This window comes from Procambarus clarkii, chromosome 13 (genome assembly GCF_040958095.1).
Source record: "Procambarus clarkii isolate CNS0578487 chromosome 13, FALCON_Pclarkii_2.0, whole genome shotgun sequence".
NCBI classification, from domain to species: Eukaryota; Metazoa; Arthropoda; class Malacostraca; order Decapoda; family Cambaridae; genus Procambarus; species Procambarus clarkii.
This window is the reverse complement of record NC_091162.1, coordinates 20,620,451-20,638,579: the sequence shown is the minus strand read 5'-3', so window position 1 is coordinate 20,638,579 and position 18,129 is coordinate 20,620,451. Positions and strand designations below refer to the sequence as shown.

Below are 18,129 nucleotides of genomic sequence, written 5' to 3'. Positions count from 1 at the left end.
TGCACTTTCCTTGCTTTCACTTGTGCAAATTGGTCTATGATGTGGTCAGTCTTTTTTCTGTTTCTTCTTTTTCTACACTTAGCCGAGCAAGATCACAGAGTCTGCCTTGACCCATGGAGGCTTGTGGGGATTTACTTGTGAGAAAGATTATTAATTTTATTTATTTATTTAAATTCAAAATTTTGGTTAAATATAAATGTTTATTATTTATTTAAAGCATAGTGGACTGTTGACCAAACCACACTTTGAAAATGAAGAGACGGTGACTTTTCGGTCCATCCTGGACCATTCTCGAGTCGATTGTGAGGCTCAATCGACTTGAGAATGGTCCAGGACAGACCGAAACGTCGTTGTTTCTTCACTTTCTAGTGTGTGGTTTGGTCAATATATTTCAGCCACATTATTGTGACTCCTCGTCTGCATAGTGGATTGTATTTTTACAATTCTACACAAATAAACTCCTCACATACTTTGGTGGTTTCATGTAAATAAATCAGTTAGTGTTACTTTATTATTTTAGGTTATTTATTTCAGTTAAATTCAAGTATTTCTACTAAGAAAAATATGTCAGCTTAGCTGAACAAGAAGCGTAGTTTAGCCGGGATGCGTATCGTTCACGTGAGCCAGACATCTCGTGTTGACCTGTGGTTATGGTGTCTCACAGGTTGCAAACCGCGTGCTGTTTACTGCTACGCCACAACTCGGTTACCTGTCAACATACCACATTGTGTATGGGGCTAAAACACTAATTTGAATTAAGTAATTATTGTACAGTATTATGATTTAATTATTTAAATTTAATTATCTAAGATTCAGGTTATGAGACGCTCACCATTTGTTTGATGCTTTCCTGCATCATAACCAATGATGATTTATGTATATACTATGAGCTCATTTTTAATGAAATTCACATCACCAGGTGACACTTATCCTTGGAGTAATGTGGCTGGATAACACTCGTAATACAACGTAAAATTTTATTGCTTGCAAGCTAACTGCCAACACGTCTGTTCTTTCTACCGAGTCAAGATGGCTCCTTGCCTCTCCCGATCTCACTTTCTTTTCACGAGAAATGGGATATAATTTTTTTTTTTTAGAAAGTAGTGGATATGGATGAATATTCTTTGTAATTATAATTAATTTTAAGAAAAGCGTAATTCAGTCCTTGGATTGTACACTTAAAGAAATTAAGTAGAGACGTAAGTTGCTTGACATTCTATATTTATAGACACACAGACGTTCCATTTCTCCACAGAAAATGGAAATTAATTACAGTATAATGGTTCTTATTTGGATAAATTTCGTTTTGATAAAGTTTCCACAACAACAAAAATAAGTTTTTAGTGTAGAGTTAATTGAATAAAATTTAAGCAAACTAGATTGGAAATTCTCTCACAAGGCTCTAAAGTACAAACGTAATAGTTTTAACTTGCTGAATGATCTCTCACAGCTGGCGATGGAAACTGATGACTAGCATTATTTGAATAGCAATATGAAGATTGCTAAAGACGACGCTCTCATTTCCAAACCGAACAATAAATTCGAGATACTCTTCGGGTCTTAATATTTTCACGTTGGCCCAACTTCATATGTAGTAATGTTCTACAATCCAAAATTTCTTCATATAGTTACTATCCATCAACATCAGAACTGTTCACCAAATGTTCTGCACTTCTTCTTTAGATCGTTATTGTCAGCGACGGCACTGTATCACAATAATAATATATGTTGTTAAAAGATTTATATCTTTTAAATACTGTACATATAATCAAAGACAGATTAGATCATACATTTGAAGAAAAATGTTCTTTACAACCCGAGGATAGCTTATCTGATATTAATTAATAGAAAGTGCCCAGTAGTGCACCTTAAGTGGTGCCCAAGGCATGTGCCATACTTGCCATACCCTACATATGCCACTGGTCAGGTTACATGTAGTTTGAAGCCCGTCATCTTCCTTGGTCAAGCATAGGTTGCTGGTGCTTGATTATGCTCAAATTGATTACTACAAAACATGGGACATCCACAGTAATATACAGTAATGACAAACAAGATCTACACATTTAAATTCATATTCAAATGTTTATTCAGGTAAAGTACATACATACAAGGGGAGATACAAATATTGTTGAATTTATAGATAGAGCTAGTACATATAATGCCTAAAGCCACTATTACGCAAAGCGTTTCGGGCAGGAAAAACACTAAAGACTAAAACTTAATACTAATTGAGGTTAAAGTATAAAATGTGTTGAGAAAATATAAAAATATAAAAGGGGGAACATGGCAGAAAAACAGCAAAAATACAATTTGATCGACAGACAGCATTGTTTAAAAATGTAACTATTAAAAATTTAGTAGTTGATTGAAAATGTGGATGAGTGAGTGAGCATGGGGATTGTGGCTGGACAGGCTGTAATAGTGCAGAATTATATGAGGTAAGTGAGGTTGATGTGGCTGGTCTGGCTGACAACAAAATGACATACGAAAATGCCACTTTGACTGAAAGTGACATTTTCTGTTACTTTCACCTCCACCCTTTCCTTTGCCCCCATCCACTGAAATATTCCCTCAGTTATTTAACGTGTGTTTAACATCCTTATTAATTAATATGAATGCTTTTATAAATTATTGCACTCACTGAATCCTCTAATACAAGAGCATTACCCAAGTACATAAAATAAGTCCCAGATGATATTCTCTGCTGGCCTTATTGAATGTTACCTCCCATTCATCCATTGTCTTCATTTCATATGATGTCCAGTACTTCAGTGTAATGTAATATTAAGCTTTGGTGAAATTAAATCTAATTTGTATCTGAAAATTTACATTTTTAAACCTTTACTAGCAGTTATCATCATTCGCTGATTCTTGGGGTAATGCTGTTGTCGTCATACGACAATTTAAACAATTATTGTCTGGGTTTTACATGTATGATCCAAATATGGATATCATAGCTCTGTGAATGTATTGGAGTTTACCTTCACCAATGAAAAAATCTTAACATTTCATGGTTACGTGTACAAGGAGGAGCCTACCATTGTGTGTGCTACATTGGTGGCCTACGCCTTTCTTTCATTCTTTACTCTTGCCCATATGGTGCCAATTAGGCCATATGTCATTGCCCCAGAGCCCATCACATATACTCCTGTAAATGATGAGAAACAAGTGATAAACAATCAATGAAACACCCGAGGATAACACAGGGAGCATAAACTTAAGGGCACCGGGTGTTGACAGGTGCCAGATACACCCACCACACATCCACAGCACCTCCATCCAGTGAAATGATAAATATTCACTTATTTTCTGGGGGGAGCCCCGTCGGCTCCCTGGAGCTATACAGGCTAATATGCTAATGTCAGACTTTGGCGTCAGTCATGTGTATGGGGTTCTGTGGACCTACCGGGGACCAGGGAGCCGGTCGGCCGAGCGGACAGCATGCTGGACTTGTGATCCTGTGGTCCCGGGTTCTATCCCGGGTGCCAGCGAGAAACAATGGGCAGAGTTTCTTTCACCCTATGCCCTTGTTACCTAGCAGTAAAATAGGTACCTGGGTGTTAGTCAGTTGTCACGGGCTGCTTCCTGGGGGTGGAGGCCTGGTCGATGACCAAGCTGCGTGGACACTAAAGCCCCGAAATTGTCTCAAGATAACCATGAGCCGGAACCAGGCCCCCTCAGAGAGGCAAGAGGAGCAATGGCCTATAGAAACCCCCATGTGGTTGGAAGTATTCTATGTCTGCCATCGACCGGATCAGGCACCCAGAAAGGTAAGCGTCCCAAAATAAACCCTTATTCTGGTTAAAATTGCTACCTAATGCCGAACTAGTAGATAGAACTCCCCCAAAAAATACGAGCAAACTAGCATGACGTCACACACCCGGAAGGGGGGATCCCCAGACCCCCACGCCGGCAATCCACAACACAGTTCTTCGGCTGATGCTAAAGGCATCGGTTGTGTGCTCCGGCTCCGGTGGTTGTTTCAGCACTGTACCTAGTGTGTGGTGTCTGTCTTCTAGGTGGTGCATAAGCCGGGAATGAGTCTCCAGTACTCGGGCTGCATGCGCCTTGAGTTCCCTTCCCTAGGTGCCCTGTAAGTACTGCCCTTGGGGCTTGGGGTTACCTTCCACAAGTTCCTTGTGTCCTGCTTCTGCTAGGCCGTTTACTGCTTGGTTTTTGGCCGCCCTTTGTGTGATAGGGGGTTCTGTCTCCCTTGTTCGCCTTAGGGTAAGGGGCAGTTTGCACTGGTAGGGGCACAGGGTACTGCGCAGCTTGTTTTCACGAATCATACCGGCCGGCTCTGTTCCGCCTGGATACGCTGTACTCTTGCGGGGTTTTCTTTTTCTTTTTATCCGTCTACCTGGTGGGGAGGGGGGTCTGCCTTTGGTTCTTTTCCCCTTTTGTATTGAGTTCTCTACCTTCTTCCAGTGGTTCCCCCTGCTAGGTTCCCGTGAATGTACACGTCCCAGGGGTTCAGTTCTTAGAAAATTGTTTGGTAGACATGGGCGCCGGTTAGCAGTACCCTGCCTGGGATTACCTGAGCGCGATTCCTTTTATAGTAAATGCTCAGGACCCTGGGAAACCCCTAGGGGGAGCGTGGGCTCGATGGATGTGGCCCTGGAGTTCCCCCCCCCTCGCTTTGTGCGAGTTCGAGGGTTGCTTTGTCCCCTTGTCTCAGGGTGTGACTCCTGGTTTTGCCTCAGTCTGCTGCCTTTGGGGTCGGTGACACCTTCGGCCCTGAGTCCTGCAAGTTTTGTTGGTTGTTTCTTACTCAGTTACCCAGTCTTATGCTGACTATGTGGGTGCAGGCAGGACGGGCGTTGCATTTTGGGCTTCGGTGGCAACGCGCTAGGTTGTTTGCTCCCTGGAAGCCCCGAGGCTGCCCCGTTTTGGTTGGTGGTCTTGTCGGGATCCCCTTCCCCCCTTCCTCCCTGCATCTGGGTTCTTCCGGTCTGTGGGTTCGGGATCTGGGCAGGATTTCCATGATCTCGAGACTCGGTTGGTCTTGGGGAATTCCCCTTCTGGGGTAGTGACGGGGGCATTCGAGCTTGTTCATCCAGCCGTGTTGTAAGAGTCTGCCAGTGGACTCCCTTCCTTTGTGCTTTTCACGACTACCCCGTTTTTTTCTTGAGGCTGGGGCTTTGGGGGGGACAGCTCGGCCCCGGGGCCTACTGTGTGGGTTCCCAGGGCTTGGGAGGGACTGACTTGGGGAGCCTTAGGCCCCGTTGGACCCCACCAGGGTTTTTTCTACCCTCTGGGCGGGGCTTGTGGTTGGCGGATTGTGGTTTTCCTTTCCCACTCTCCACATGAGTTGTTGGGCGTCGCCCCCTCCCCGGGCTCGGTTCCTTGTCTCTTAAGCCTGTTGGTTCCGTCCTGTCGGTGAGTGCCCTTCTCCGTTATTTCCCCCTTTTTCTTGGGACGGGACTTCTCCGTCATGTTCCCCTCTTTTTTTGGTTCTGCATGACTTTTGGTCTCGGGTGCGACTAGGCCTTTCTATGCCTTCGTCATTTGTACTTGCTTCTGTGTTCTCGAAGGTTCAGGATGGGTTTTGCTCCTTCCTGTATTATTGGAACGTCTGTTGTCTTTCGGTGAGGCTACCCTCCAGTCCTTTCTAGGGCTTGTTGGTCCTCTTCCATGTTTCCTCTTGGTTTTCGGCTCTGTCTTGTTCTTTTGTTCATGTATCTTCTCTCTGTGCTGTCTCGACACTGCTCATTTTCCTTCCATACTCCTGGTCCGGGATGCCAGGTTGGGCTGCTTGTGGCCCGGTTGGGCTACTTGTCGCCCAGTTAGGCTCCTGGTATCCAGTACCAGGAGCCAGTTCGGTTCATTGTTTTCATTAACTGAGCCGGCTATGGGTGTCATTGCTTACTCCTTTTTGGCTTCTGTTCCCGTGAGTTGGGCTGTTTCTTCTCTTAAGCGAATCACTCGGGATACAAACTGTTGGGCTACTTTAGTGTCCTGCGCATGCGCCGTGGGAGGTTTTGGTTCGGGCGGTGTGCACAAATGCTGGTGTTCGTCCGTTTTCTCTCGAGTGCTTTGCCTCTCGCTCTTCTCATTCTCCAGTCCATGCCCCGTTGTTCCTGGGGGGTGTTCTGGAGTGCCGCTATGGGGAAAACGCCAGGTTTTCCTTGTATTTTGGGTGGGGGGCGCCTCCTTCACCTCTCCTATCCTCTTCTGCTTGAGCAGCTCTGGCCTGCTTCCGCGGGTGGTGCTCCCATTTTTCTGGGTTGCAGGTGCACGATATCCTCGCCGCCTCCGGCAGCACCAACCTGGTAATATTGTCGTGACCCTTCCGTGCCTATATTCTGCAGGTGAGTTTATGCGGTCTGGCGTCTTCTTCGTTCAGGCGCTGGCTCGTTTTGGGGGTGTGAATGGGAGTACATACGTACATGAGAACATGGAACATACAAACAAGGGTGCCTGCAGTGGGCCTATTGGCCCATACATGGCGGCTCTTGTTCCTTGCCTCCCGATTCGAACGTCAGAACGCAGGTGACTGCAGGGAGGCCTCTTGGCCCATACGAGGCGGCTCCTGACTATGCCCTTCCAGTCCCTCTCCTCTGCATGTCTACCCATGCATAAGTTTCGGGGCCCTGCCTCCGTGTTCCAGGGTATAAAGGTGGAGGTGCCTCTTATGTGGTACATGTTCCTGTGTCCAGGGGTGTTGTGTGGTGACGTTTTGCTGCGGTTTTGGTACTGCGGTTGCGTGTTGGGGTATGGTTGTGGTGTTTTGTTCGGCCATTCCATGCTTCTTCCCGGGGCCTTCCTTGTTTGGGTTCTTTGTTCCCATGATTTTCTGGGTTCCCCATTCCTTGCCGGTCTTGCTGTACCAGGCTTCGCTTTTCCATGTACATTGGATTCTCTGTACTCCCCTAGTTGTGCTTGCAGGGGATGGGCTTTGGTTCTTAGTCCCGCCTCTCACCTGTCATTTGACTTCTGTATAGGTTCTTGTGCTTTCTAGGCTATCCTCTCTGCACTTAATGCTGGGTGTGGGGTTGGCCTCTGCCACTTCCCTTCCTCATGCGTTCCTATTGTCTGCGGACACTGGTGTGCTTCTTCTCTTTTCTACGGCTCATTTTGGCATTCGGTTCAACATGTTTCCCTCGTTATGTGTGCCCCCATGTGTTCCATGGCTTGTATTTCTCTACCCTGTCATTTCCTCTGAGGATTTTGCTTGTGGTGGTCATGTCCCAGAGTTCTGTCTCCCGAGAACATATTGGGACATATCCAGCGGCTTTTGGTGTTGGTCCGGTCGTTCCTGTTCGCTACCTACCTTCTTCGTTCCTCAGCTTCCTTTCATCCTACACGTTGTGTGTTTTGTTTGTGCCTTTCGGCTCTCCTCTTGCCAGGTTTCGATTCTGGTTCCTGGTTTTCCCGGCCTGTTGGCGTTTTCGGAGTCTCGCGGTGTCCCTTCTCTGGAGTCTGTCGGGGACTTGGTTTACAACCACTTGGCGGCTCGCTGGCGTTGGGATGTTTTTTGGTACGGCAGACGTTCCATCTCCTTCTTTGCCGGCTCGGGTTTCCGGCTCTCCCTGCTACATGGTCACACCCGGGGTCTTCCCACAGCTCCGCCTCTTCCTCGGCTCGTTTGGCTTTGCCTTGAGTCTTGCCTTCTGTTGGTGGTCAGGTGGCTTCGTTGTTTGTGTCCCACCTACGTGCTTTTTCTTGGCGGAGGTGTGTTTTTTTTTGGCGGTCCTTCCTTTTCCTTCTGTCCCTTTATAGGTGGCTGTGTTTTGTTGGCATTGCCTTGTTCCTCTCTGGTAGGGGGTTTGGGGCCGTCATTTTGCCGCATACTGTCGCCTCGTATTGTGCGGAGCTGGCAGAGCCGCTTTTGCTTGCATTCGGTATTGCTATTACTTCTAAGCCGTTCCGCAAGCTGTCTCGTGCGTTGTTTCACCTCTGGCCTGCTCATGCGTCGCTTGTGTCGTCCTGGTCTTTGGGCAGAGTGCTCTTTTCTTTCTTCTCCTTGGTTTATGGTGGCCCCTCCTGTTCTGGTTTTCTGCTCCTTCGGTCGGGGCGGTAGGTTTGTTCGTCTCCAGCCGTCTCCTTCTTGTCTGGCAAAAATTGAGACTGCTGTTTTCTGGAGGGGTCCTTGAGGTTTTTGATGGATGGTTGATTAGGCCGGGGGTGCATTGTGTTTTGTGGCCCGTGAAGGTTCTCCGCCGTTTTTTGCGCGCCTTGGCTTCTGTGTCCGTGGACACTTTTTGGGTTGCTCTGGTTTCCCTTCTTCCTGGTCTGCAGGTGCGGGTTTCCCAGGTCGTCCGCAGGATTCTTATGGCTGGCCCTGTGGTTGCAGCCAGTTGTCTTGGTGTTGAGTTGTGGAGCGTGCAGCGACCGCCTTCCGGATTTGTCCCTCTACTTTCCTCTGTGGGTTGTTAGCTCCGGGGAGCCAACAGGGCTCACCCCAGAAAACCAGCGTTGAATGTAATAAAACACCATTTTCTGGGTGTGACCCAGAGGCTCCCCGGCATCCCTCCCTCCCTCTCTGGTCAGCGGTTTCGCATTTTTTTGACATCCAGCCTCAGAACTGGGGTGTGGATTGCCGGCATGGGGATCTGGGGCTCCCCCTTCCCCCTCCCGGGGAGGGGGGGGAGCTGCGCAGACAGTGGCCCAGTAATGTGTGACGTCATGCTAGTTTGCTCGTATTTTTTGGGGGAGTTCTATCCACTAGTTCGGCGTTAGGTAGCAATTTTAACCAGAATAGGGGTTTATTTTGGGACGCTTACCTTTCTGGGTGCCCGATCCAGTCGATGGCAGACATAGAATACTTCCAACCACACGGGGGTTTCTATAGGCCATTGCTCCCCATGCCTCTCTGTGGGGGGCCAGGTTCTGGCTCGTGGTCTCCGGTAGGCTCACAGAACTCCATACACATGACTAATGTCAAAGTCTGACATTAGCATATCAGCCTGGTATAACTCCGGGGAGCCTCCGGGTCACACCCAGAAAATGGCGTTTCATTACATTCAACGCTGGTTTTTTGTTTTTCTGACATTTTGGATACAAATTTATTATTATATATTGACAAATTATTTTTTAGAATTCTTTTATTTTTTGTGCGTAGGCAGATATGACCTCTATATAGCTGCTGTCAAAGGGTTAATTTTATTTGTCTTGAAAACATTAAACTATGTCGTGTACAGTATTAATTTTTGTGGCGGACAGCCTCACTCCTATTTGCTTTGATAATCAATATTGTTTTCTCTAAAATCCAAGTACTGTATATGTATTACTTTGACAACTATTTTCAATTAAAAAGTGTGTGTATGTAGGTACTGTATAGGTATATGAATATGTATATTTTCAAAGTATTATTGTGCTTATATTACACCATCTTGTTGTATGCCATATTTTCTAACATTTTAGAACAGTTGTCACACCTGCTCCAGAAACCCCACAGCACATCCCAGATGAGTCCAGAATAGATGATCTAAATGAGGATAATATGTATGCAGTGTTTGTGACTTACATAGAGATTTACCAGAACTTTATTTATGATCTTCTGGAAGAAAGTCCCAACACAGGGCCCTCTAGCAGGTAAAATTGTTTTGGTTATGGTACTAGCAAATGAAAGCTTAATTTGGTTTGTATAATAGAGATAATGAGTTTGGATATACCCTGCCTTTTGTATGGTTATGTTAATGATTATCTTATATTTCAACAAGATTTTGGTTACATGTCAGAATAGAGAAAAGTGGCATGTGTTTTTCCACCACAAATCAGTCATTTTACCTGAATTTACCCGAGGCCACTATCAATAGTGGCCTTAACGCTTGACGAGGATAGGAAGCCAGCGGCTTGTCGAAGGCCCCCCCAGCCTCATTTACCTTGATGATCTTTTCCAGTTGGATTTTAAAATTGTACCACTACTGATCCTGATTTAAGAGTATATGAAATATGTGCCTGAGAAAGTTGACTACTGTGCTGCATGTCATTGTTTGCAGATGATACTAATATGCCTTCATTTATCAGGAGGCTACAAAAGCATTGGCATGGCAAGGGTGCCCTGTGGCTGGCCCACGTTGCCCCAGTCAGCAGGACTGTATTCTCGTATTCTTGTATCCTCCCATGCATTCTGTGGGCTGTTTCAGATATTATGCAGATGAAGAGTCACAATAACGTGGCTGAAATATGTTGACCAAACTACACACTAGAAAATAAAGAGACGACAATGTTTCGGTCTGTTCTGGATTATCAAGTCGATTGTATTATTGACTTGATAATTACTGGACCATTGTTGGTCCAGTAATTGTGTCCATCCGACACAATTGACTTCATAATGGTCCAGTACGGACCAAAATGTCGTCGTCTCTTTATTTTCTAGTGTGGTTTGGTCAACAAAGGATGTATTAGATAATCAACTGCTCTGGGCAAGTAGAAACACTCTCACAGATCATACATGTTCACAGGTTAAGGCTTGGGAGAAAATGGCAATGATGGTAAAATCCTCCTAGAATTTTCTGAGTGAACCTCTGGGAACTCACTCAGAAAATGGCGTTTCATTACATTCAACGCTGTTTTTTTTCCAAGGCTATTTCTGTTGGCATTCACCTCTGAGGGTCGGGTGGGTGAGCTTCATGCTCTCCTCCGACACGGGTTTCTGGTCTTTGGTAATGGTATTCGGTTTGTTCGGTTGCAGCCATCTCCTTCTTTTCTGGCGAACGAGTAGGCGGCTTTCCGGGGAGGCCCTTGGGTCATTGATTGATTGGTCAGGCTGGGGATACATAGTGTTGTGTCTGGTTGCGGTTCTTTGTCGTTGTTTGTGCGTTTCGTCTTCAGTGGCCGAGGCTGCGCTTTGGGTTGATCCGGTTTCCCTTGTTCCCTGTTCCAGGGCTTGGCGTCTCCCAGGTCGTCCACAGTGTTATGAAGTCTAGCCAGCCTGAGGTCTTCCCTCGTGCCTATGATGTTCGGAAGTTTGCTACTTTGGCTTCCTTGTTCGGCAACATGTCTTGGATTGACATTCAGGCACGGGGGTTTTGGGGATCAAACAGGGTCCTGGCTGCCCATTATCTGGTCATTATAACTGGTCCCGGTCATTCGTGTGTGCTTTGGGTCGCAGGTTGCAGCCTGTTGTCTTGCCTACTAGTTGATGTGCACATGGCGGCCGCCTTCCAGGTAAGTCCCTCTTTTACTTGTCTTTGGTTAGGTAGCTCCAGGGAGCTGACAGGGCTCCCCTCAGAAAACCAGCATTGAATGTAATAAAATGCCATTTTCTGGGTGAGCCTTGGAGGCTCCCTGGCACCCTCCCTCCCTCCAGTCAGAGGTTTTTGGTTTTGATGCTTAGCCTCCAAACTGAGGGGTGAATAGCTGGCGTGGGGGGATCCAAGGCTTCCCCCTCCCAGGAATGGGAGGGGAGGGCTGCACGGACAAGCCGCATGGCGGCGGTGTATAATGTTTGCTTGTTTAGGGTTGGGGGAATTCTGCCTCTATGTTCGGTCTTCGGTTGCATTTTCTTACCAAGTGGGGTCTATTTTGTTATGCGTACCTCTCTGGGTGCTTAACCCCGGTAGATGACAGACATGGAATGCTCCCAAACTCTTGGGGGTTTCCATAGGCCATTTCTCCATGCCTTTCTGAGGGGGCCAGGTTCTGGCTCATGGTACCTGGTAGGCTGAATTCCATTGACTGATGCCCCAGTCTAATATAGTGTATATCAATCCGATAGCTCCAGGGGCCTGTGGGGCTCACCCAGACAATGGCGTTTCATTACATTCAACGCTGGGTTAATGTCAGCACTGTGGAGAAATGCCCGATAGACCACTGGAACATTATGTAACACAGTACACAGTTACAAACCCATTAAGATTTCAACTTAGATTCAACAGAGCAGAAGAAGTTATTAAACACATATGGCAAAATCTTATTGAAGCGACCATATGAGTCATAAATACTCATACTCCGCCCAAGTAAAACAGAAACAAGCAACACTTAGTGGGTTAACCAGAGGCTTAGGGCCCGCACAAGAATATCCCTGCAAAAAAAAAAAAAAATTCTTCACATAATCATTTTCAAAACAAATGCGAGAGCTCGTTGCATGATGTGCAGAGGCAACAAACAGCGGCTCTGTGCTGTGGCCATCTGCCTCATTTTGGGATCATCATCATTAGCATTGAATTTACTGATATCTGAAACTTGTACATATTCTTTATCATGGTCAGGGTCTTCTTTGTCACTATCATCAAAATAATTGCAAATACTTGTTTGATCATAATCAAGTAATAGTGTGGGCATGAGCTTCCGCTTCATGCACAACACAAGCTTGCTTTGTTAGTACCAAGGCCCTCACACCGGAAGGAATGCTCACAATTTTTGTTCCAAGATGACTTTGTTTACTGCATAAAAGAGGAAGTGGATGTGAGCCCAGTGTACCCAAGGTAGTTTTAAATTACGCAAAAGACCCATAAGCATCCCTGGTTACAAATACACAAGGGCCGTGACGAGGATTCGAACCTGCGTCCGGGAGCATCCCAGACACTGCCTTAATCGACTGAGCTACGACAGGGTAAAAGGGTTGAAACCGAAGTTCTACTGAACTTACTGGATCCCGTAGCCTCTCCGAGGCACAAACCGGGATTTTACACAAACCCCCCCCCCCCCTGCACCCGAGCTACGTCAATAGGCCGTTCTCCCTCTTCGCCCTTACATCATCATCACACAGAGATCACACTAACGTGATGCATCAAATGAACAAATCCACAAGGGCCGTGACGAGGATTCAAACCTGCGTCCGGGAGCATCCCAGACACTGCCTTAATCGACTGAGCTACGACAGTCGATTAAGTGGGTTAACCAGAAGCCCGGTTTGTGCCTCGGAGAGGCTACGGGATCCAGTAAGTTCAGTAGAACTTCGGTTTCAACCCTTTTACCCTGTCGTAGCTCAGTCGATTAACGCAGTATCTGGGATGCTCCCGAATGCAGGTTCGAATCCTCGTCACGGCCCTTGTGGATTTGTTCATTTGATGCATCATGTTAGTGTGATCTCTGTGTGTGTAATCCCTGGTTACTGTGTGCACCTCCAGTGAAGCAATCCTGATCACTATGTACAGTTGAAGAATTACAAACTAAATAAGATTTCAACTAAGATGCAATAGAGCAGTTGTTGTTAAATGCATGGGGCATCATCTTTCTGAAGGGAACATACAAGTCATAAATACTTTTACTCCGCCTAAGTAAAACAGAAACAAGAAACGAGTAATACTTAGTGGGCCAGCCAGAGGCTTAGGGCCCCCTCGCTGGAATATCCCGGGAAAAAAAAGTTGAAGGGTTAATATTGCTCAACTATTGCAATCAAGGGTTAATATTGTTTGTTTTTTCACTGGGTGTAACTAGAAAAAGTGTGTTAGTGTCATGGGAAAACCATTGTAAATACATGTAGTGATTTTTAAGGAAAACTAATAAAATATAAATGCTTGTGCTAAGAGTAATTTTAAATGAGAATATTGAAGTTTCTCAAGTGATGCTTTGACCCCAACATTAGAGTTGACATCATAATGCTTGAAATGCATTAGTACTGTACTGTACATCCAAAACTCATGTCTTAATAATTGGGTGTGCCATATACAATTGCAGATACAGAACTATCTATTTAGTAGATAAGTGAATAATGTTTTTGTTTGTAAACAGGTTTAAGGTTCTCAGATTTTCAATAAATATATTCATATAAGTAGTTACTTTGTAGGGGTTTCCAGGCCAAGGTTCTGCGTGAAGATGCCAGCCGTAACATGTATATCCACGGGTGCACAGAAGTGGAAGTTACAACACCAGACGAAGCTTTAGAGGTCTGTAGGGATTAGCAGAATTTTTATACTGTTTGCTAAATGTTTTGTTTAATTACATAACAATTATTTAAGAATTATCATAGAGAATATTAACTGTATACAAAAATTATTTTTATCATTCATATTAATATAACCTACATTTTCTTTATAATAATCTCCATTTCACGTTTTGTGAATTAAAGTTCACAAATATTTAAAAGTGTATTGCATACAGTGAGAATTTTCGTTTGATTTGCAGGTACTGGTAAAGGGCCAGAGGCGGAGGAAAGTGGCCATGACACATCTGAACATAGAGTCTTCACGCTCACACTCTATATTTTCCATAAGGGTGGTGCAAGTACGTTGCTTTTAATTGTAAATATAACTTTTTTCATTTGGTTTATTTCCTAGGTCCCATTCAGGCTGGAGATGTGTGAAGTGTACTCTTATTTTCAAAGTGTACACACACACCTTCACATATATATAGAATAGACATTTGAAATTGAACAAAAAAATGAGAGAGAAAAATCGTTGCACTTATAAATTAATAAGAACAGAGTACTGTAGTGATATTAGACGAGAACAGGTCAGAGAGCCCTGAGCAAATTAAAAAAGAAATAGTGGATATAAGAGAAAAGAGAAGAGAGGGAACTAGACATGAATTTGTGAGTAGGGAGAATGAGATTTGAAATGAAGGGAAAACTGGATAAATTACAAGACAAAAAACAAAAATGGAAAAAGTGGCATGAGTAACAGATTTTTTATATTTTATTTTTATATTTATATATTTATTTTTTGAATGGAGGTACAGTATCCACTCAATTTAACGGCCTCTTTTATACCGATCTGCCGGTAATAACGACCGGTTTGGTAGACTGGTATCTGGAACCTCGTATACCAGTCTGGCGGTCGATATTACCGACGGTCGGTATTGGGTTTGTTTTGGCATCGGCGTCCCCTCACATGGGCTATCAAGCCACCGACCTCGATCGTCCAGAGTCGTATATTACAACTTTCTTTTAAAATGATTCAGTTTAACGAAGAAAATTCAAAATTATTATTAATAAAATATTTTGAAACAATTGTTATTAAACAAAAGTCTTTGTTTTCTTATTAAATACCTTTTATAGTATAGGCACTTGGTATTTTTTCCCACGGACCTAGAATGTACTGCGCTGGGCCATGTGTCCCCATTGTTTACTGTGAACTCGCACGGCTGGCTTCAATTTTGAAGGATATTACTGTTAATTGTGATCTTCATTTCTATTTACAAATTGCCAAAAGTTACCCAAAGGAAGCGCCTGATGGTTACACAAAGGCTGGAGTTAATTAAGAAACTCGATAAAGGATATTCTCATGCACGAGCAGCAACAGAGTTTAACATCGGCAAAAGTACAGTAAGTGACATCAAGAAACAGAAGGATACTCTATTAAAATATGCAAGCACAACAGTGTGTGCTGCTTCTGGTGCTGCATGTTCAAGAAAAACAGTAAAGGCTGGTCAGTATCCACAATTGGATGCTGCAGTGTATAAGTGGTTTATTCAGCACCGCACAGTTGGCATGGCAATACAATTTGAAGAGCTTAAAATTACAGCAAGTAAACTTGCCATTCAGTTAGGTATAAAAGATTTCAATGCAAGTGATGGGTGGGTTGGAAGATTTAAGGCTCGGCATAACATTTGAAACCCCCAAAAAATTTCTGGTGAGGCGTCAAGTGCTGATCCCACTAATGTTGATTCATTCAAGGCTAAATTAAACGAGTATATTGTCAGTAATAATTTAGGCAAATATCAAGTATATAATGGTAACGAGACAGGGTTCATGTGACGAGCTGTACCAAGTACATCCTTAACTAGTAGGATGCAAGATACTCTTGGACAAAAGATAAGCAAGGAACGACTCTCAGTCTTGCTCTGTGCTAATGCTGATGCCTCTCACAGGACAAAATGTGCCATGGTAGGCAAGTCTAAAAATCCTTGAGCCTTAAAAAATATAATGCAGGCACTACCCGTAATATATTACAGTTCAAAGAAATCATGGTTTAATCAAACAATATTTACGGACTGGTTTAAAAACCACTTTTGCAAAGAAGTTAGAGAATTCCAGATCAACAAATGTGGAATAAAGGCCAGTGAGGTTAAGGCATTGTTGCTGCTAGATAATGCCCATGCTCTTCCCATTAACAAGTTAATTTCAAGGGATGGCAGAATAAAATGCATGGCACTTCCACCAAACACAACATCCTTGATCCAGCCCATGGACCAAGGTGTTATCCTTGCTGCTAAACGTATGTACCAAACAGCAATGCTTGAAGATGTTTTAGTTGTTTTACCTAGCGAGGAAGATGAATTGACAGGAAATGATACAAGGGCTTAAAGAACACTAGAAAATCTAAAAAAAAGTACACAATTAGGGAAGCAATTTCTCGAATGACAACAAAGAAATGAGTGAAATACTGAGGAATCAATATGACTCTTGTCTTCAGCGAGCCACTAAACACACTGATGATTCATAATCCAAATGAATTTTTCATGAATGTGACACCAACATCAAATCATATATCAGATGTCACCCTATCACCACTGGATTTTGAAGAAGCATAGACAGTATGCCTATGCACTCTGCACCAGGCCCTGATTCTTGGCACTCCATATTCATCAACAACTGTAAAAAAAAAACACTTTTACAGGCCCTTCACATTCTTTGGAGGCAAAGCCTAGATACTGGCATCATCTCTTGACATACTAAAAACAGCAGAGAAAGCACCACTCCATAAAGGGGGAAATAAGGCAGAGCCAAATATTACAGACCGATAGCACTAACATCATACATCATAAAAATCTTTGAAAGAGTGCTAAGAAGATAGATCACAAAATACAGGGAATCCCAGCATCTCCATAACCCTGAACAACATGGTTTCAGAATAGGGCACTTTTGCCTATCACAGTTGCTGGACCACTATGACATAGCCTTAGATGCCATGGAAGACAAACAAAACGCTGATGTAATTTACACAGATTTTGCAAAAGTCTTTGGCAAATGTGACCATGGTTGTGTCCACGCAAAATGCATTAAAAAGGAATTACCGGAAAAATAAGCACTACAATTTTCTGAGTAACAGAACCCAATATGTAATAGTCAACAAAATAAAATCCGATCCATCATCCGTGAAGAGCAGAGTCCCTCAGGGTACTGTGCTTGCTCCAGTACTTTTTCTCATCCTCATATCGGACATAGACACGGACACAATCTATAGTTCTGTATCTTCCTTTGCAGATGACACTAGGATTTTTAAGAGTAGACAACACAGAGGACACGGCAAACCTCCAATCTGATGTAAATCAGGTCTTTCAATGGGCTACAGAAAATAGTATAGTGTTTAACGAAGATAAGTTCCAGCTCCTGAGCTACGGAAAAAATGAAAATTTAAAAATGGAAACCACGTACAAAACACAGTCAAATCATAACATAGAACGAAAAAGTAATGTAAGGGATATGGGTGTACTCATGTCGGAAGACCTTAAAGTTAAAGAACACAATAAAGTAGCCGTCACAACTGCAAGAAAAATGACAGGTTGGATAACAAGAACTTTTAAAAATAGTAGTTGCTATACTGATGCTGATACTTTTCAAGATGCTAGTGCTCTCTAGAGTGGAATACTGTTGCAGAATGACAGCCCCTTTTAAAGCTGGAGAAATTGCTGACATGGAGAGCATGCAGAGATCCTTTATTGCTAGAATCCACTCAGTAAAACATCTAATCTACTGGGACTGCCTAAAATACCAAATCTGTATTCTCTAGACCGCAGGCAGGAGAGATACATAATTTACATGTGGAAAATATTAGTGGGGCTAATCCCAAACCTGTACACAGAAATATCATCATATGAGACCAAAAGGCATGGCAGGATGTGCAGAATAGCCCCGTTGAAAAGCAGAGGTGCAACAGGTACTCTGAAAGAGAACTCTATCAACATCAGAGGCCTGAGACTGTTCAACACACTTCCACTACACATAAGGGGCATAACTGGCCGACCCCTCAGTGTTCAAGAGCAAACTTGATAAGCACCTCCAAAGGATACCTGATCAGCCAGGCTGTGACTCATACATCCAGCAACGAGGAGGCCTGGTCTTGGACCGGGCTGCGGGGACGCTAAACCCCGTAACCATCTCAAGGTAACCCTCAAGGCATCTCTTGACAGCTAACCCCTGGATAGTTCCGTAGAAAATAAGATGCTAGCTAATATCACACCTGAAAACCACTAATTCATATCTGAGAAATAGCACAGATTCAGAGACAATATTATGATTAGCAAACCTGGTACTGTAGGTCTATGACAGTTTACTAAATAAAAAAAATGAGTGGAATA

General features: G+C 43.9%; 1 protein-coding gene across 3 annotated transcripts in view; it reads left to right on the top strand.

Moving 5' to 3' along the window:
• The window catches only part of LOC123757242 (kinesin-like protein KIF23), a 98,602-nt gene that overhangs the window by 17,094 nt on the left and 63,379 nt on the right, over nt 1-18,129 (top strand). For 2 of the 3 annotated variants that reach the window (XM_045740752.2, XM_069323771.1), the window contains exons 5-7: nt 9,367-9,537; nt 13,679-13,778; nt 14,017-14,115. In XM_045740752.2, coding sequence (XP_045596708.2) covers nt 9,367-9,537; nt 13,679-13,778; nt 14,017-14,115 — 370 coding nt within the window. The remainder of the gene's footprint in view (nt 1-9,366; nt 9,538-13,678; nt 13,779-14,016; nt 14,116-18,129) is intronic. The other variant, XM_069323772.1, reaches the window with a different exon arrangement.